Raw genomic sequence first — 20,744 nt, 5'->3', positions numbered from 1 at the left:
CATAAACAATATTGAATGTCTCTCATAGATATAAATCTCCTTATTTCCTCAGTCGCCGGAGCCGTTGCTAATTTGTTCATATTTTTGTGTTTTTTTTTTTAAGTTTTAGATCATTTCTTTTACTTTATGTGAATAAGTTTATATATATTATATGTTTTTATCTTTTTTTTTTATATATATTATATATGCTCTCTCTTTTGTTAATTTTATAATATATTACTGATTAATTTTATTATATACTCTTGGTTAGTTTATGATGTACTATGAGTTCATATATAATATCAATTGTTTTATACATAATTTGTTTTTAAGTTTTGTATATTATATTTTTCGGTTTTGAGATTCAATATATATAATCTCTAATTATAATTTCATAATGTATACTTTACTTTACCGTATAGATTAATATTACTTTATTTTCTATTATAGTTTTAAATAAATACCACTTTATGTTTTAAGTTTATATATATACACATATACCTTACGTTTTAATTTTTATAATTGTATAGATATTTTACATTTTTAAGTTTTATAGTTATACATGTATTTTTTTGTATATATTTTTTATTTTTGTGAGTTATATATATATTTTAGCATGTTAATATTTTTTTTGTTTTTATTTTATTTAGTTCAAGCCAAACAAACCTTTAAGTTATTAAAAAACCATAAAAAAAAAATTTAATATGTTTAGTATTTCTTTTTTTTTTTTATATAGTGTACATTAATGATTGTTAATTTTGTTTAGAGTTCTCAATCCATTAACTCTAAAACCCAACAGCCAAGCGGCTGGGTTTGATTTTTGTTCATTTTCCTGGTAGTCCAACAGATTTTTATTTATCTTAGTTCTTATTCTGATGTCTAATCTATCTTGGTTTAGATATCTAAAATAGCATTAAGATAATAACTAATGATAAATGGCTTGGTGGAGAGGCGTGGTTTCCATAGTCTTAAGTGGATTGAGTTCAATACTCATATGTAGCTTTTTTTTAGCATTTTATTTTTTTTAGTATTTGTATTTCTTTTAGTATTTCATTTCTTTTAGCATTTCATTTTATGTTTATGTTTTATTATACTCATGGTTGATCTGTTTTTTTATTAAGTTCATCATGCATGCAAAACCATTTTAAAACTGTAAAAATCATTTCTTTTCTCGATTTAATATCGAGCCCATTTCCATACCCTTGTAAGTCGATTGCTTTTTTAAGCATCGTCATCAACCTCACATGGCTTACTCTTGGGCCTTCTTACAATGAGCTTTTAAGCAACACCAACTAAACTTTCAATAATTTCAAACCTCGGTACTTTATTTGTTTTAATTTAATATTCATCGTTTTCTAAATAAAACGTGAAGAAAAAGGTTACCTGGATGGAATATCCAGTCGTAATCCCGAATATTAGGCTCAAGCTGTAAGAGCTTGTAAGCCGTTAATATTCGTCTTCTCTTTCATTCTCCAATATTCAAAATCATTTTCTAAATAAAAGTTGGAAGAAAAAGGTTACCTGGATGGAATGTCCAGTCGTAATCCCGAATATTAGGCTCAAGCTGTAAGAGTTTGCAAGCCGTTAATATTCGTCTTCTCTTTAACACTTTAATATTCAAAAATCATCTTCTTAATAAAGTTGGAAGAAAAAGATTACCTGGAGGGAATATCCAGTTGTAATCCCGAATATTAGGCTCAAGCTGTAAGAGCTTGCAAGCCATAAATATTTGTCTTCCTTTTAATACTCTAATATTCAAAACCTCTTCTTAACAAAGTTGGAAGAAAAAGATTACCTGGAGGGAATATCCAGTTGTAATCCCGAATATTAGGCTCAAGCTGTAAGAGCTTGCAAGCCATAAATATTCGTCTTCCCTCCAAAACATTCATAATTACTCGAATCATTTTCTTAGCAATATTGGAAAGAAACAGACTGCCTGGGTGGAATGTCCAGACGTAGTCCCGAGTATTAGACCCAAGCTGTAAGAGCTTGTAGGTCACAAGTACTCGTCTTTCAAACTTCAAAATACCTAATTCCTATCTTAACCTCTTTCAATAAAGATGGAAATGGAACATGGTGTATACCATGCACTCCTGAGGCTAGGATTCGAGATGTATATCTCGCTCATCCAAGTTCTCGCCATCACTCAAAATACATCCAACCAATCAAACTCTTTCTCGCCGCCGTGCGATTAATCAAAAACCTTTTCCATAAATGAAAGATATATTGTCTTAAGTGATACAAAACAATGTTTCGGCCACGATTGTTGAGTAGAGATAAATGACGCTTTTCCGAATGTAGATTTATAAATCCGTTCGATGTGTGGTATGCGTCTACTCCTCATATGTTTTGGGTAAAACGATGTTTCTGTCGATTAATACAATATAGCTTTCGCTAAAATCGACCAACAAACAAACATTTTTCTACCCAGAACTACGTAAGCCTTGATTTCTCTTTTGAGATACGTAGGAGCAGGATTTGTAAATCTTGTCAGGCCCACTAATAAAAAACTTAGGTTCAGTCCTTCGTCAAAATTCCAAAAATATTTTCCTCTCTTTTACCCTTTCTTTCCCACCTAATAATTCGAAAAGCCTAATATTTTAACTAACACTAACGCACCCAACTAACCTAATGGTTCCCGTTGAGTACAACGGACGTGAGGGGTGCTAATACCTTCCCCTTGCGTAATCGACTCCCGAACCCTGATATTGGTTGCGATGACCATATCTTATCCTTTTCTTTTGTCTTGGGTTTTATCGATATTTCCCCTTTCCTTTTTAGGAATAAATAAAGTTCGGTGGCGACTCTGTTCAGTCCATCATTGCGAGCGTGCGATTGCGCTTCGCTTCAAAGTCGTATCCCCATTTTTCGAGGTGCGACAGATGGCGACTCTGCTGGGGAAAAGAACATCCCTAAGTGAGTCAAGCCTAGTTAGGTCGTTTGTGTGCCTTTGTTTGTTTACCTATGTGGCTTTTCTTTATTATTTTTACTATCTCTATTGTCATATTGATATGAATCTGTTGTATTGGTTCGACAATGGTTTGGTACTTGGATACTCTGATTGCAAACCTTGTGGGAAAGACTTTTTACCCGAGTCTCGAGTAAAAACGTAAGATAGGACGAGGTTGAGTAGTGCGGATCCGCGAGATGTATTTCTCGTTGGGTCGGTACGAAAACCTTACTTAGAGTAGATTCTTGAGAGGATGTTGTCGCTCGGCAAGTAAGTTGCCGTAAGCTTCGATATTTTCTTTAGGATCCATGACTCTGAGAACCATTTGTAGAACCTTAGTTCTTTGCCCAACTAGGAAAGATGGTTGCGTAGTGTGGGTCTGCGAGATGTATTTCTCGTTGGATCGATGCCAAAACCTCACTTAGAGTAGATTCTTTGGATGGAGTTGATGCCCGGCAAGTAAGTTGCCGCAGGTAGCAAACAGTCTAATGGATCCATGACTCTAGGAACTTTCGTAACCCTAGATCATACCCGGTGAGAACCTGTTCTTGAAGAGCAATCTGATTCATCAGTACCTCAGACTTTTGAGCCCGTGTATTGAAAAAAAAACAAATATGCATGGCTTGCATTGCATTCATTCACATTCCCTTGCATCTGCATCTCATCATAATGCATGACATTTTCCAGACAAAATACAAAAAAAAAAGCTCATCCATCCTTCGTCCATGATAAGCAAAGTGATTCTCAACACGCATTTAGAACAAAGAACCATGTCTCAGAAGATGTTGGACGAGCTAAGGAAAAGCCAAGAAGAACTGAAGGAGGAACTTAATCTTTTGAAGAGCCAAATGAGATGGGTCTTGGAAATCCTGCAAGTCTTGTTGAGAAAAGAGGGTCACCCAATATACACTGCTGCAACAAAGAGAGCTACTACCCCACATCCATCTGGTGTTACCCCAAGTCAAGGGAAATCCTATGTGGCAACTCCTCATTTACCAGTATATGGACCTCCTTTAAGACGTCATCATCAACATCCTCTGGCTATTGCTCCTCAAGGTCGCCCAAGCCAGGTTCAGAATAAAAATCAGAATCAGAACAAGAGGAACAAGGATCACAGTGACCCAATTCCGGTGCCATATAGCAAGCTCTACCCACAACTAATCCAGAATGCTTTGGTGACCCCTCGAGCTCTCACACCTGTGTCACCATACCTGCCATGGTACAATCCAAATGCAACATGTGAATTCCATAAAGGGGCATTGGGACATGACCTAGATTCTTGCTTAGCGTTAAAAGCCTTGGTACGAGAACTGATTAACAAAAAGAGCTTAGTCTTTGAAGAAGATCACCCGAAGATCAAGTGTGGATACCATACTGGAACAATGGGGCACTCTATCGAGGAATGCAAGAGTTTTAAGTTCAAGCTGCAAAGATTGATTTACATAAGGTCACCAATACTCAAGGAGGAAGGCTCAGGTACATATACCTTGATCCCTGGGCCAGGTAATGAGAAAGGGAAAGGACCCTTGAAACCCCTCAAGGTTTTGTTCCACAAGGAAGATGTCAGGGATATGGCTAATGAGCTATCATTGTTTCTTGGTAAGAGCATTGAGATACCGCCTTGGATTTCCAATGTCACGACCCATACCAATGAAAGAAAAGGAGAAGTGAGTAGTAGATCCAAGAGGGTTGCGTTCAACAATGAGATTGAAGGAAAAGAATTTGAAGATCATCATGCCAATGTCAAAAAGCTTGTTGATCCCAACCTTCAAGTTTGAAGAAGTCAATTCCCTAAAGCTGACAATCATTTGGTTGTTTCAACACTTCTTTTTGTAGTTTCTTTGCATGTTGATCGTTATTTGCTTTTAAGCATTGTTGTTTTATTTGAACTGGTAAGATTAATGAAATGTTTATGCATCTTTTGAATTAATCCATTCGTATTCACTCGTTTTTCATTTATGTTAAAAACAAAAATACTCTTCTCATTCACTTTTGTTTTTCAAACCGTTGTGTTAACAAAGATTGGAAGGAGGATGATGAAAACGAAACACCTGAAATTGTTGTGGTATGCTTTTGAGTAAAACCTTGTCGATGATGTAAGGCATTGTTTCAAATCCCCAAATACTGAAGAGATAAGGAGTTAATCCCTAGTCAACCACTTTGAGCCTAGAAGTTAGTGTTTGTTTCAGATCTAAAACCCTTAATCTTAACCTGGGGCAGGGTAGTTATGTTCAGATAATTTGATCATGCAGTCGATCTTTCAAAAATCGTCCATATATACATCCTCCAATTAGGTTCAACCACATGTTATCCTTCGCACACATGTTGAGATGTCGAAGAAGCTAAGAAAAGCTAAAATTAGTGTTGGTTGATCCTTATCCACCAATAATGTGGCAGTCAATACCTTTAAAAAATAAAATAAAATAAGCCCGCTAAGTCAAAAACCACAAAATGACTTAGGCAAAAGTTAGGGCATCCCGATGGACCGAAAGCTTCAAAAAAACGGTCCAGGCAAAATTAGGGATAAAGAAAATCAATCAAAAGAGGTCACCAAAATCCTCAACAAAAAATAATAAGGTGACTGCCATTTCAAGAAAATTCGTCTTGAATCCTCATCACACCTTCGAGCCCTCTTGGAAGTCGAATGCGTGTATCGAATTAACTAAACGTAGGAACTGGAGATCATCAAGAAGAAGGGGTGGGTAAAAACAAATTTTGAGCCTTATATCCTTTTGTTTCAAGAAACCGCGAACCAGACCACGTTACAACCCTTAAAAGACCTAATTGAGGCAGGGTTTATTTTGAAAGCATACTATAACAAGTTTGTGTTAACTTGACTCCAAACGATTTTTGTAAATCATTTGATGGCACCAACTTGCATACTGTGAATGACTCGATCACCATTGTGTTCTTATCAATGACTCGTTCACTGTATTTCACCCGTTCATATCAATAAATTTTGATTTCAAATTTTTGCATAAGCATTGGATTAAAATTACCATTTTTGAATGAACAATCTTATTTGCGAGTCAACACTTAGCATCAAAGAAATTCCAAATACAGTTGAGAAAACTTGATGAAGTGAAAGAAGTCTAGTCAGGGGCAAATCACTTTGAGCATTAGTTAATTCGAGCTAATCACCCTAAGGGTCGTCTTACCAAGAGTAATTTGCTTCAAGACTTAGACCGGGGCAAGCCACCTCAGAGCTCAATGAGTCCAGCTATCCAAAGGACAATCAATCAAGAGTCTACCATTCCAACATTTGGTTAGTCAAGTTTGGACCATTGCAAGTTTCAAACACTTAGGGCAAGCCATCTCGAGGTAGTCTCATGGAAAGTTGTTTCCAAATCCACTTTCAAGGTGAACATTTTCAAAGATCCAGCAAACTGGGGCAAGATGAGCCACCAAGGGGCAGACCCCCTTCATGCTTTCAAAATATTCAAACAAATTCTGCCATATGTCAACAACTAGCGAGTTTAAGACGAGTGCTCGAAAATTATGCTAGCACGATTCATTAATCCTCCAAAAGGATCCATTGGCTAAGTTGTGGCTATCAAACTGGACAGAATCCTCCTTTGACAACATCTATCATAAAATATTTGGTTGAGTTCTCGGTGTTGAGGAATCATGAGCTTCCATAAAAAGCCTTTACAAACTCCCAGTCTGCCCAGTGTCAGCATTCTCATAATCATGATCATTCATATATCATGCATAAAGGGAAATTCAAATCATGCATAGCCGAAATGTACTTCGCGCTCATTTTGCATTGACCCAGGTCTTGTTGTTGATCCTATATCCTTTGACCTCTAATTCCAGTTTGTCTTTGGTGCCCTTAAACCATCATCCGGTTTTTGCAGTCATTTTCAAATCCAACCCAGTTGGCACCTATTAGAAAATTTTCCATTAAGGTTCATTTTCTTTTTGGATTATCCGATGAATTTCCGGATTACTCCTTGGTTTATTAATGTATTTCCACAACTTGCCTGATGTATTTCCAGATGTTTCCCCTTCTATCTGAGGTGTTCTCTGATGTGTCTGTATTCTGATGTATTTCCAGAATCTCCTTGATGTATTCTCTGATGTGTCTGTATTCTGTTGTATTTCCGGAATATCACTTGTAATTCTGATGCATTTCCAGAATTTGTTTCTTTTACTCTTTGATGAATTCCCAGACATGTCACTTTTGTTCTGACGAACTTCCAGAACCCCTATGCCATTCCCTGGAATTATTTCAAGACTCATTGGTGTCTCCTTAAAAAAAAAATCAGTTGTTACTAGGCATTATTCCAAGCTCAGTTGTTACCAGAACTCATTTCAAAGTCCAATTGTTGTTGGCACCAATCTGTTAAAAGCTGGTTGTAATCCATTGCTTACAGTCAAAGTCCAATTGTTGTTGGCAAAATCCGTTAAAAATTGGTTGTAGTCCATTACTTACGGTTAAAAGTCCAATTGTTGTTGGCACGTACAGAGAGTTTAATTACCCTGTCTTTCCTGATGGTTCCGTGAAAGTCATGTATGACTTATCATCTTGAGGAATTTCCAGAAGCTTGGAGGTTTTTCGTGTTAGAAAACTCCAATGATGTGGCTTTGTATGTTTTCCAACGTTTCTCAGGTCATGTATGAACCTGTTGTTGAGCTTTTATTCCGGGGTCAGGTCATACTTGAACCTGCTCTGAAGATTTTTTTCTCTGTTTGTTCAATACCATTCAGGTCATGTATGAACCTGTTGTTGAACTTTTATTCCGGGGTCAGGTCATACTTGAACCTGCTCTGAAGAGTTTTTCATTTTTTTGTTCAATACCATTCAGGTCATGTATGAACCTGTTGTTGAGCTTTATTCCGGGGTCAGGTTATACTTGAACCTGCTCTGAAGATTTTTTTCTCTGTTTGTTCAATACCATTCAGGTCATGTATGAACCTGTTGTTGAACTTTTATTCCGGGGTCAGGTCATACTTGAACCTGCTCTGAAGAGTTTTTCATTATTTTTGTTGAATACCATTCAGGTCATGTATGAACCTGTTGTTGAGCTTTATTCCGGGGTCAGGTCATACTTGAACCTGCTCTGAAGATTTTTTTCTCTGTTTGTTCAACGCCATTCAGGTCATGTATGAACCTGTTGTTGAGATTTATTCCGGGGTCAGGTCATACTTGAACCTGCTCTGAAGATTTTTCTCTGTTTGTTCAATACCATTCAGGTCATGTATGAACCTGTTGTTGAGCTTTTATTCCGGGGCCAGGTCATACTTGAACTTGCTCTGAAGAGTTTTTCCAATTTTTGTTCAATACCATTCAGGTCATATGTGAACCTGTTGTTGAACCCTTATTCCGGGGTCAGGTCATACTTGAACCTGCTCTGAAGAGTTTTTCCAATTTTTGTTCAAAACTATTCAGGTCATATATGAACCTGTTGTTGAACTTTTATTCCGGTGTCGGTTCATATATGAACCTGTTCTGAAGAGTCTTTCTCTATGTTGTTCCAGTATTATCAGGTCACATATGAACATGTTGATACACTTTTCTTGAATTCTTCTGAGTTTGTTAGGACATACCTGAACCTGCTGTCAGAACTTCTTGATATTCCCCATCGTTGTCAGGTCATATATGAACCTGTTGTAGCAACTTTTCCTTTATTCGGGTTGGTAAGTCATATGTGAACTTACTACCGAAGTCCCTTGTATTTTAAGTGTCGTTTATCAAATCTCACTTTGAATACTCCCCAGTGTGCGTCTGATTCTCCAGCAGGACTGTTTCCCCAGCAAGTTGTTTTTTACCCCATTTGTCTGTCTCCCTATGGATCATCAGCATTCCCCACAGTTTGGTCTATCCAGTAGCATCTCCTGTCAAGAGTCCACCATGTCCCTAACAGATAAAAATTACAAAAAAAAAGCATTCATGCATCCATGCATGTCATATCATATCATATCATATCATATCATACCATATCACGTCATGTCATAGGGATTCAGGATCAAAATCCGGGTCTTCTTAGTATTTAACCATCTCCAACTATGATCATATGAAGAGTGTCCTGCTTCATACTCTCTAGTTGAAGACGCTTAAATAGGGGCAACTGTCACACCCCGATTTTGACCCTGAATCACCAATTTAACACATTCGTCATGGTCGTTGCATCTTTACATATCATAACATGCATTTCATACCGCATGATGCCTAGAATGTCAATCAGAATAAATTTTTGGATTTATAGATAGACCGGTCGAGTTGATCCTCAAATGTAGGTAAAATTAGCGGGCGAAAATTTTACAAGATTAATTTTGCAGACGTCAATTTTATTAATCTACGGTTCGTGTAGTTTGACTTGACGTGTTCGTTTTAATTTTTCGACTAGTTTTTTCGGTCGCATGTTGTGCAGTCTGAGCCTTTTAACCGGTCAGATTTTATTTCAAAAATTGATCAACATTTTTTTCGAAAGATTTATTTCGCGCTGATCCTTTTTATGCATTCAATTTAATTTTTCGAGCACTTTTATGCTCGACTTTTTATTTATTTTTACCCTTTTTATTTTTTGCATTTTTTCAATATTTTAAAATAAATATATATATATATATATATATATATATATATATATATATATATATATATATATATATATATATATATTGTCTTGTTTTGTTTCAATTCAATTTTGTTTATTTAAATTAATTCAATTTTTATTTGATTTTACTCTTCAAAACTTATTTGTATACTATTATTACTTATTAGGGACATTTTTGGGAATTTTGAAATTATAAAAACCCTAAAAACTAGTATATATATTAACGTTTTAGGCCAATGAGAAGGGGGGAAAGTAGCCGCATCTCATCACAAATTCTCAGATCCAATTCAAACAAAGAGAGAGTGAGATGGTTTAGAAAGAACACTCACGGAAAGGATAAGGAGAACAAAATCTCCTTTTGCATTTCATGGGATACTGTTCACGCCGGCCCTTTTCTTCATACCTTTTCACAACACATTTATCTCTCACTTTTCCACCTTCCATTTCATACTCACTCTCTCTATAAAAACCATTTTCTATCATCTTCTCCATTTTTACATAAGCCATCAAAACACCATTTCGACAATATCATCACCACTTTGTAACCATATCTTAAACAATTCATAAACTCCTCTCTTCAACCATAAACAATATTGAATGTCTCTCATAGATATAAATCTCCTTATTTCCTCAGTCGCCGGAGCCGTTGCTAATTTGTTCATATTTTTGTGTTTTTTTTTTTAAGTTTTAGATCATTTCTTTTACTTTATGTGAATAAGTTTATATATATTATATGTTTTTATCTTTTTTTTTTATATATATATTATATATGCTCTCTCTTTTGTTAATTTTATAATATATTACTGATTAATTTTATTATATACTCTTGGTTAGTTTATGATGTACTATGAGTTCATATATAATATCAATTGTTTTATACATAATTTGTTTTTAAGTTTTGTATATTATATTTTTCGGTTTTGAGATTCAATATATATAATCTCTAATTATAATTTCATAATGTATACTTTACTTTACCGTATAGATTAATATTACTTTATTTTCTATTATAGTTTTAAATAAATACCACTTTATGTTTTAAGTTTATATATATACACATATACCTTACGTTTTAATTTTTATAATTGTATAGATATTTTACATTTTTAAGTTTTATAGTTATACATGTATCTTTTTGTATATATTTTTTATTTTTGTGAGTTATATATATATTTTAGCATGTTAATATTTTTTTTGTTTTTATTTTATTTAGTTCAAGCCAAACAAATCTTTAAGTTATTAAAAAACCATAAAAAAAAATTTAATATGTTTAGTATTTCTTTTTTTTTTATATAGTGTATATTAATGATTGTTAATTTTGTTTAGAGTTCTCAATCCATTAACTCTAAAACCCAACAGCCAAACGGCTGGGTTTGATTTTTGTTCATTTTCCTGATAGTCCAACAGATTTTTATTTATCTTAGTTCTTATTCTAATGTCTAATCTATCTTGGTTTAGATATCTAAAATAGCATTAAGATAATAACTAATGATAAATGGCTTGGTGGAGAGGCGTGGTTTCCATAGTCTTAAGTGTAGTGGGTTCAATACTCATATGTAGCTTTTTTTTAGCATTTTATTTCTTTTAGTATTTGTATTTCTTTTAGTATTTCATTTCTTTTAGCATTTCATTTTATGTTTATGTTTTATTATACTCATGGTTGATCTGTTTTTTTATTAAGTTCATCATGCATGCAAAACCATTTTAAAACTGTAAAAATCATTTCTTTTCTCGATTTAATATCGAGCCCATTTCCATACCCTTGTAAGTCGATTGCTTTTTTAAGCATCGCCATCAACCTCACATGGCTTACTCTTGGGCCTTCTTACAATGAGCTTTTAATCAACACCAACTAAACTTTCAATAATTTCAAACCTCGGTACTTTATTTGTTTTAATTTAATATTCAAATCGTTTTCTAAATAAAACGTGAAGAAAAAGGTTACCTGGATGGAATGTCCAGTCGTAATCCCGAATATTAGGCTCAAGCTGTAAGAGCTTGTAAGCCGTTAATATTCGTCTTCTCTTTCATTCTCCAATATTCAAAATCATTTTCTAAATAAAAGTTGGAAGAAAAAGGTTACCTGGATGGAATGTCCAGTCGTAATCCCGAATATTAGGCTCAAGCTGTAAGAGTTTGCAAGCCGTTAATATTCGTCTTCTCTTTAACACTTTAATATTCAAAAATCATCTTCTTAATAAAGTTGGAAGAAAAAGATTACCTGGAGGGAATATCCAGTTGTAATCCCGAATATTAGGCTCAAGCTGTAAGAGCTTGCAAGCCATAAATATTTGTCTTCCTTTTAATACTCTAATATTCAAAACCTCTTCTTAACAAAGTTGGAAGAAAAAGATTACCTGGAGGGAATATCCAGTTGTAATCCCGAATATTAGGCTCAAGCTGTAAGAGCTTGCAAGCCATAAATATTCGTCTTCCCTCCAAAACATTCATAATTACTCGAATCATTTTCTTAGCAATATTGGAAAGAAACAGACTGCCTGGGTGGAATGTCCAGACGTAGTCCCGAGTATTAGACCCAAGCTGTAAGAGCTTGTAGGTCACAAGTACTCGTCTTTCAAACTTCAAAATACCTAATTCCTATCTTAACCTCTTTCAATAAAGATGGAAATGGAACATGGTGTATACCATGCACTCCTGAGGCTAGGATTCGAGATGTATATCTCGCTCATCCAAGTTCTCGCCATCACTCAAAATACATCCAACCAATCAAACTCTTTCTCGCCGCCGTGCGATTAATCAAAAACCTTTTCCATAAATGAAAGATATATTGTCTTAAGTGATACAAAACAATGTTTCGGCCACGATTGTTGAGTAGAGATAAATGACGCTTTTCCGAATGTAGATTTATAAATCCGTTCGATGTGTGGTATGCGTCTACTCCTCATCTGTTTTGGGTAAAACGATGTTTCCGTCGATTAATACAATATAGCTTTCGCTAAAATCGACCAACAAACAAACATTTTTCTACCCAGAACTACGTAAGCCTTGATTTCTCTTTTGAGATACGTAGGAGCAGGATTTGTAAATCTTGTCAGGCCCACTAATAAAAAACTTAGGTTTAGTCCTTCGTCAAAAATCCAAAAACATTTTCCTCTCTTTTACCCTTTCTTTCCCACCTAATAATTCGAAAAGCCTAATATTTTAACTAACACTAACGCACACAACTAACCTAATGGTTCCCGTTGAGTACAACGGACGTGAGGGGTGCTAATACCTTCCCCTTGCGTAATCGACTCCCGAACCCTGATATTGGTTGCGATGACCATATCTTATCCTTTTCTTTTGTCTTGGGTTTTATCAATATTTCCCCTTTCCTTTTTAGGAATAAATAAAGTTCGGTGGCGACTCTGTTCAGTCCATCATTGTGAGCGTGCGATTGCGCTTCGCTTCAAAGTCGTATCCCCATTTTTTGAGGTGCGACACCTAGCAAAGTCAACTGTGGTCAACTGTGCATTTAATCAGGAATTGGAAGGTGTGAGATGGTTGGAAAGGCCTCATTCATGTCCATACAAGCTTCAATTGACATTTCAAACATCCACAGTGAAGGATTTGAGGTCAGACAAAAAGTTTCCCAAAATGGCAATGACCTGTAATTTTCACCTGCCAAAAATGGAAAGTCATTCTCCTCAAAATTACATCATGAACCAAACTTCAAATCAAAATTTGTCCAACATGAAGGTTGAAGATCTTGCTCTCACCTTTCCAAAAAGTCCAAGAACACTCATTTCTCATGTGTGGTTGGCAAGTTATGATCAAATCATTTTCAAAAAATTTGGGATTTCAAATTGGCATAACTTTCAAACCATTTGGCCAATTTGGGTGATTCTTTTTTGAGCAAACCACATTTGATGTGTACTATCCAAATCCATCATCACATTTCATCAAAAATCAACACATAAAAAGGTCATTTTTCAAGTGAACCATTTAAGATTTGGTGGGAAAAAAGGTCAAATTCAAAAATACAAGGGATTTTCACTCCAAGCCAATGCTATTCACTTCTAAACATGATTTGTGATGTGCTGCAAGCAGAAATTCACTATTCCATTGGCTGCATAAGCATAAGGGCAATTTGGCCAAATGACATAAGGAGCTTCATTCACTAACCCTTCCAATTTGGCTAATCATGATTAAGGCACTGGATTAAGAGGTGGTATTTAAGCCTAATCATAACAGAAAACTCAGGATCCACATTCACAATTTCAGATCAAATCACAAAATTCACAAATTCTCTCACTTCTCTCAATTTTCACTCACACTTTTTTTCACTCATTCATCAAGAATTCATCATTTTTTCTGCTTCCTCTTGTGTGAATCATCAATTGCAGGTACTGTAGAGGATCTGTTTGAGGCAAAGGCATAGAGATTCTTGAAGAAAACTCCACTGTTGAAGACAAAGCTCATTCATGGCAGATGCGAATTTTGGACTTTGGAAGCACAATTGATTCATTCTGCACCTTCCTTCCATCTTCATAACCACTGTAGGCTATCTGTTTTGCACTAATAGGACTTGAGGAGCTCGATTTCATCACTGCATCATCAAGAAGGTGAGAATTCGAGTCTTCTAATTCATGAAATCAATGTGTGCATTTGGTAGATCGTAGTACATAGCTCATTCTGAAATTCGAATCGCGTGAATCCATGGATTTTTGAGCAAGTTATGCTAGTTTTAAATCTTGATTACAAAACTTCTCTTGACCATATCTCATGCCATGCGTAGAATTAGGGAAAATGCTTGTTGGATTCGTGATCTAGGTAGAACGCCGGTCATTTTGGTATACGGCACGAAATTTTTTGGAATGATTTGTTCATATGCATGATGAACATGATGAGTTCATGAAGAACACTAGGATTCCATGCTTCAGACGCGTCTTTGATCTTCTTCCCGTGTTTCTGCATGCGCATTCGCGTTTTTCCACATGCACTCGTCCACATGTCACGATCTGGTTGGGAGCTACGTTTCTTTAATGAAACGCAGCGTTTGGCTGAGGCGCGCAGATTCAAATGTTCATCATAATTACCAAATTGCCATGCGGTTCATGTTAATTCATCTTAATTGTTAATATTTATTTCATTTTTTTCACCAATCTTCAAAAAATCATAATTAATCCATTTTTGATCCAATTTGAGTGAGGATTTTTGTGTTCATCTCCACATTCTCTCTAGTTTTTTTTAGGTATGATAGCAAAAGTTGTGCCTGATTGATTTTTATTTTTGTCTAGAGACTTTGATCATGTATGTTTTGTGTATATGTTTTGCCATTTCATTCATAAAATAATGATGCCTTATCCAAAATGCTTGAAATTTTATATGCATGATCTTGACTCATTCCTGGTGATTTTGATATATGGTTTGCTATTTTTGAATTCCTGGATTGAAAGATATGATGTGATCTTCATGAGTGTGACAATGTATGTCACACTAGGTTTTGTTCAACTTCTTGAATTTTGTTTCCATGCTTATGCTATGCCATTTGCTCTGGATTTTTGCATGTGATTACATCTGTGTGTCTAGTTTGAGCATGATTTTTTGTAGGATTTGTTGATCAATTTCCTATTTGTTTGATACTTTGCTTTGCTGTTTGGTCATTTGTGAATTCTTTTTGAGTGTGGAACTTCCATGCTTTGTGAAATTCTCATGCCTTATCATATGAAGCTGAAATTTTATGGATTGATTCTTAACATGTTTAACTTCATTTTGGCTTTGGAGTGACTCATTTATCTTATGTCATTTCTGTTTTACACTTGATTGAAGTTGATGCTCAATTTGATACCATGTATGGGATTGTTTCTATATGCTTTGATTTGTTGATTTTTATTGACTTGGTTCCCATTATCCAATTGACATGAAATTTGGTATGTTGCTCATTCAATGTGTTCTGGTTAAGCATGATTTTTCCTGGAATTTATTGAGCCATTTTGGTATTGATATGCTTGTGTTCATTCTGTTTACACCATTGAGTTCTCAACTTGCCTAGTTTGACATGATTTGCTTATGAAATGCAATTGGTGAATGCTTTTGATATGGGACTAACTGGAATTTGTTCTTATTTGATAAATCTTGATTTTGATCAAGTTTCATGTTCTGTTTTAAATATTTTCTCCTCCTTTGACCCTAGGCTTTGGCCTAAGGGTTCACTTCTCACATTTGAGTTGTTTTTTCAGGTTAAGGAGCAATTGCTCTAAAGAGTTTAATTCAAGTTGATTGAGTTTGGTTTATTTGATTGTGATGAACTAACTTGGTTTGTTTTGTAGGATGCTAACTCATTTCATTTGAGTTTGTGCTTTGCACATGTGATTGATTGTGTTGACTGTTGGTTCATAACTTGTCTGTTTTGACTTTGTGACTTGAATACTGATTATACTTGATTGATTTCAGGTACCATAGTTGCTTTAGTTCCTTTGAGAACTTGCTATTGCTTTGCTTTGCTTAAGCATTGAGGTAGAATCTCTTGTCTCCATGTAGTCTGGAAGACCTGGCTTGTTATTTAGCCAGGCAACTGTCTGAAGTCCTCCTTAAGAGGCAATGTTTGTGATTGTTTAACTTTGTCCCCAAGCAGGAAAAGACCTCATATGAGGCAATTGGTAGACAAAAGAGATATGTAGCCTATCTCCTACTATTCTGTGAGTCTCTCACCTTGCTCACACCACATGTGTTGATGCATAGTGAGTAAAAACCCAAGATCTATCGAGTCCTTAACTTGTGGAGAGAGTTCCATCTTTTTGAACTCCCACACCTTCTGATATTCAATGCTCTCCCTGACCAGGGATAAGAGTGATGAGGCACACCCCTCATATCCTTTCATCTGCTTCACCTTGGCTCTCAATGTCAAGGTTAAGAGCGCCATTCACCTTATTCCAGGGGACTTTCAAGTCTAACCCTTTGATTGAGCCTAATTGTTTGGTTATAGTGGGTGCTAAATGACTTTGTTGATTGATTGTTTGTTGCATTTGTACATGCTTGCTTGCCTTTATGCACTTATCATCATTGATTGTTCGTTATTGCATGATCATCATTGCATACCCTTGTGGTTTGTTTGAGTTTACCCATTGAGGACAACTGTAAGTCCATTCATTGGCCATTGTTCCTATGATTTGGAAGGGACAGAGTGTAAGACCATTTCACGTGGTCACTCATGTCCATTGCTTAATGCTTGTTTGTATGTTGTATGTGAGGATGCAAGTGTAAGACCATGTTGTTGGCCCTTGTATTCCCATGATCATCCTTTGGAGGTTGGTATAAGTCCAGATAGATTGGCATCTGACATCCAAGTTTTGTTTTACTTTAGGAGATTGGTGTAAACCCATTTATTGGTATCCGATATCCGCTTTTGTTTGTGAGATTGATATAAGACCATTGATGGCATCCGGTATCATTGTTTTGTTTTAGGAGATTGGTGTAAACCCATTTATTGGTATCCGATATCCGCTTTTGCTTTTGTGAGATTGGAGTAAGACCATTTATTGGCTTCCGGTATCATTGTTTTGTTTTAGGAGATTGGTGTAAACCCATTTATTGGTATCCGATGTCCGCTTTGGTTTGTGAGATTGGTATAAGACCATTGATGGCATCCGGTATCACCTTGCTTTGTTTTTACTTGCTTTGTTGCCTCATTCCTAAGGACACACTTGGATCATCTTCTATATGATTTCAAGAGGTGAACCTTTCTAAGAAGTTTTACATTCTATCATCCATACCCGCTTTGTCCTAAACCTTTTCACACTTTGCTTCCAAAACTTTGACTTGTTGTGCAAACATCTTCATGTCTTTTCAAATTAGAAACCTGGACCGTAAGTCCTTGATTTTTCAAACTCCATTTTCATAACACTTCTTTGAATCAATCTTAATCATACCTTGACCATATTTTGTGAATAATCATAATCAATTAACCTCACACATTCAATTGTTTTGTAGCTTTGTCCATTGTTAATATGTTTTCATGCATTAGCCTTAGGTTTCAATTACCATAGCGGTTGATGTAAATCTTACCTTATCCTTAGTGAGTCGATTGTAAGACTTCCGTACTGAAAACAGGGTTAACCCCTCTAGTACGTCGAAGCCGTCCTCGCGTGGTGGATTGTTGATTCAGGTTGAGTTTTCTCTCATTGGTAATGAAAAGCCTTAATGCTTCTGTTTTAAAATGAACTCACTAATTTTTGGAAATCTTTTAGCCGAACTACGGCGTTTTGATCCTTACCTTTGATGGAAGGTACGTAGGCAACGGGTTCATCCGTTCAAACACAAAAATAACTAACTTGTATATTCTTTTCTCATCATCCCATTCATGTTTGCACAATATGTCAAAACAAATAAACATTTTTATACAACAAGTGTGAAAAGGGCTCCCTAGGAGTACCTAGGACGTGATGGGTGCCTAACACCTTCCCATTGCGTAATTTACCCCTTACCCAGATTCTCTGATCTTTTTCATTAGTTTTCTACGTGTAAAACTTCTTAGGTTTTTGTTCGCTTTTTAACCAGTCCTTAGGATAAATAAAAGTGCGGTGGCGACTCGATTTCATTGTATACATTGCTTATGGTTTAATCAATAAATCATATAGCGACGAATACACCGCTACACACCCCTTATCTTTTAAACCTCCAAAGACTACTCCAAAGAAGAAGATTAAAGAAAAAAGAAAAGCACATATTCAGCACCTGACGTCCCCGGTCAATGAAGACAGTGAAGGTAGTGAAAAACAAGAAAGGAGGGTTTTAATTGTTTTGGAAAATAAAAACTTTTTAAGAACTTAGACACACGCAGAATAAAAAGAATTCAACACAGAATTTTATATTGGGTTGCTTGAAATTCAAAGCTACTCCAGTCCACCCGGCCAAGGTGATTTCGCCTTCAAAAAGGACTTAATCACTAATCTTGAAAGATTACACAAACAACCGTCTAAGAGAAATAATCCCTTAACCCTCTCAAGTATTCAGACTTCACAGAGTCACTTGAGGAAATATCTTATCAATGATATGATTAGTAATGAACATTGCTTCTAACAATAAGCAAATATTACAGAATATAAGAGCAAGAAATGTTCTCACGTTAGAGTAGCAACTCGTGAGAGAGTGAAAGAAAGTGATGGGAGAAATGTATTCTCGTGTATCTCGGGTATATTTTCTTGTGAAGCGTTCCATCCTTTTTATAGGAGAATGAGAAGACCGTTGGGTGTTATATATGACAAAATCTTGGTCATTAAAGAATGATTAATGTCATTACTCTCCTTGTTCTTTCCAAAGCAATAATGGAAGCGCCATAACTTCTTTCTAAAAATAGTTTCTTTCCATAAACAATTTTCTTCAATGTTAAGTTTCTTGAGTCAGCGAATCCTGTAGTCAGAGTCTATATTTAACAATGTTCGCCTTGTATCTGACTTTATCAGAGTTTCTCTTTATTTGACTTCTTTAGAGTGTGTGTCTTCAGAGTCTGAATTCATTCTTCTCTATCAGAGTTTCTGACTTCTTTAGTTTTGCTAGCACTTGTGTTGGATCAGAGTCAGAGCCTTTTGGTTACGTATCTTCTGAGTAGCATCTAACGCTTGATTTTATATCAGATGGTTGTCTGTCTGATTTGTTTTGTTCAGAGTCCTGCACACTTAGAAGAATTTCGTTAGGGTACCATTTTTGTTTCATCCTTTGTTATCATCAAAATCTTAGAGATACATTGTAGAACTAAATTTGTTCTTACAATCTCCCCCTTTTTGATGATGACAAAACTAGTCATAATAATGATGAAACAGTACGTAATATCTCATAAACAGATAAAGGGAATGAACTCCCCCTGAGTTAGATCATCAGATTTAATAGAAGTTCTTACCGGACCTTCCTTGTGTGGAGTTGGTTTTGTACCTTAGCTATTTTCCTGCATAACTTTAGTTGTCATAAGTCATTTAGGATTTAATAATATTCGCAGTGCCTTGAGAGGCTTTAGATATGTTTTCATCAGAGTTGTTTTAGTTCTCCCCCTTTTTGTCAGAATCAAAAAGACTTAGAAAAAAATAGGCAAGAAACATATATTCATATAAAACAGGTACAGATAGGCAGCAACGAAAGCATAGATCAGAAAGCAGAAAGAAACATCAGAAGAAAAAGCAACACACAAATGGCCTAAGTGCCTAAGGGTCATCAAAAGAAAAAGCAACACATAAATGGCCTAAGTGCCTAAGGGTTTGGGGGTGGAGGCATCCTTTGGAGCAGCTGAGTCAGCAAGTTCTGAATGTTGGTGTTGACGGAATCCTGGTGATCCAACCTAACTCGTACCACTTGTTGTTCCTTTTGCAATTCCTCTAGAGTCTTCAAGACCAGAGGGGCAAAACCAGAGGTAGATTTCTCCCCCTGAGTCAAAGCATCAACCCTGGCCTTGGCAGCTTCCTCTGCAGTAATGCGTGTTGCTTCTTCAGCGTCAGCTTTTGCTTTTGTCTCAGCCTCAGCAACAGCCACAGTAGCAGCAGCTTCAACAACATCCTTTTCTTCAGCTTCTCTGATCCTATGCTCTTCTTTCAGGCGATCTTTCTCTTCTGCTTCCTTCTTGGACTTTTCCTTAGCCTCTCTAGCCAAGCAAGCTTGGAGCCTTATACCAGCATCTCTGATGAAGTTGTTGCGGACTTGCTCAGAGAGGCCTTTCTATTTAAAGGCTTCAGAGGTCATCCATCTGATCACTCTGTTCTAGTGGATCCTTACTGCAGAGGGATCATCACTGATGCCAAAGTTGATATACAGAGACTTGATCTTCTCCACTGAAGACACTACAAAAACAGTTATTGCTTCTTCTAAGGTGGGGAAGGCAGTTTCTGGTTCAGAGTTAGAGGCTGGGGAGGATGGTGGAGTTTGGTTGGTTTCATCTGGATTTAGAATAGGAGTGATGACGACATCAGAGGTTTATGGTGGGGGGATAGCAGAGGGAGATGATGTTATTTGTTCAGGTTGTGGATTTGGTTGAGGTTCAGATGGTGAGGGTATTGATTGTTCAGGAGGTGGATTAGGTTGTTGTGCAGGTGGTGGTGTTTGTGGTTGTTCAGGGGGTGGAGAAGTGACTTCTGGTTCAGGTTCAGTTTGTGATGGCTGTTGAGAGGCCAGAGCACGAGCTTGAAGCTGAGCTAGAGTATGGGATTGGGGGTCAGAGGGTTCGTTGTCAGAGGAAAGGACATAGTATGGTGGGGATGAAGGTGAGGATGATGATGGTGAGGTAGTTTCGTTCAGCATTTCTGCTTCAGAAACGGGTAGTGTGGTGGTTGCAA

General features: G+C 36.1%; 1 protein-coding gene across 1 annotated transcript; it reads right to left on the bottom strand.

Annotated features, from left to right (window-relative positions):
• Positions 1-19,668: 19,668 nt before the first annotated feature.
• LOC127110104 (uncharacterized) lies at positions 19,669-20,201 on the bottom strand. The gene is made up of 2 exons (XM_051046077.1): positions 20,188-20,201; positions 19,669-20,092 (listed from the first exon to the last, which is right to left on the bottom strand). Exons 1-2 carry the CDS (start codon positions 20,199-20,201, stop codon positions 19,669-19,671), a joined length of 438 nt encoding a protein of 145 aa, XP_050902034.1.
• Positions 20,202-20,744: the final 543 nt, after the last annotated feature.

The sequence above is a fragment of the Lathyrus oleraceus genome, chromosome 1, assembly GCF_024323335.1.
Source record: "Lathyrus oleraceus cultivar Zhongwan6 chromosome 1, CAAS_Psat_ZW6_1.0, whole genome shotgun sequence".
Lineage (NCBI taxonomy): Eukaryota > Viridiplantae > Streptophyta > Magnoliopsida > Fabales > Fabaceae > Lathyrus > Lathyrus oleraceus.
Note: the sequence above shows the minus strand (reverse complement) of the source record. Positions and strands in the feature narration are given on the sequence as shown.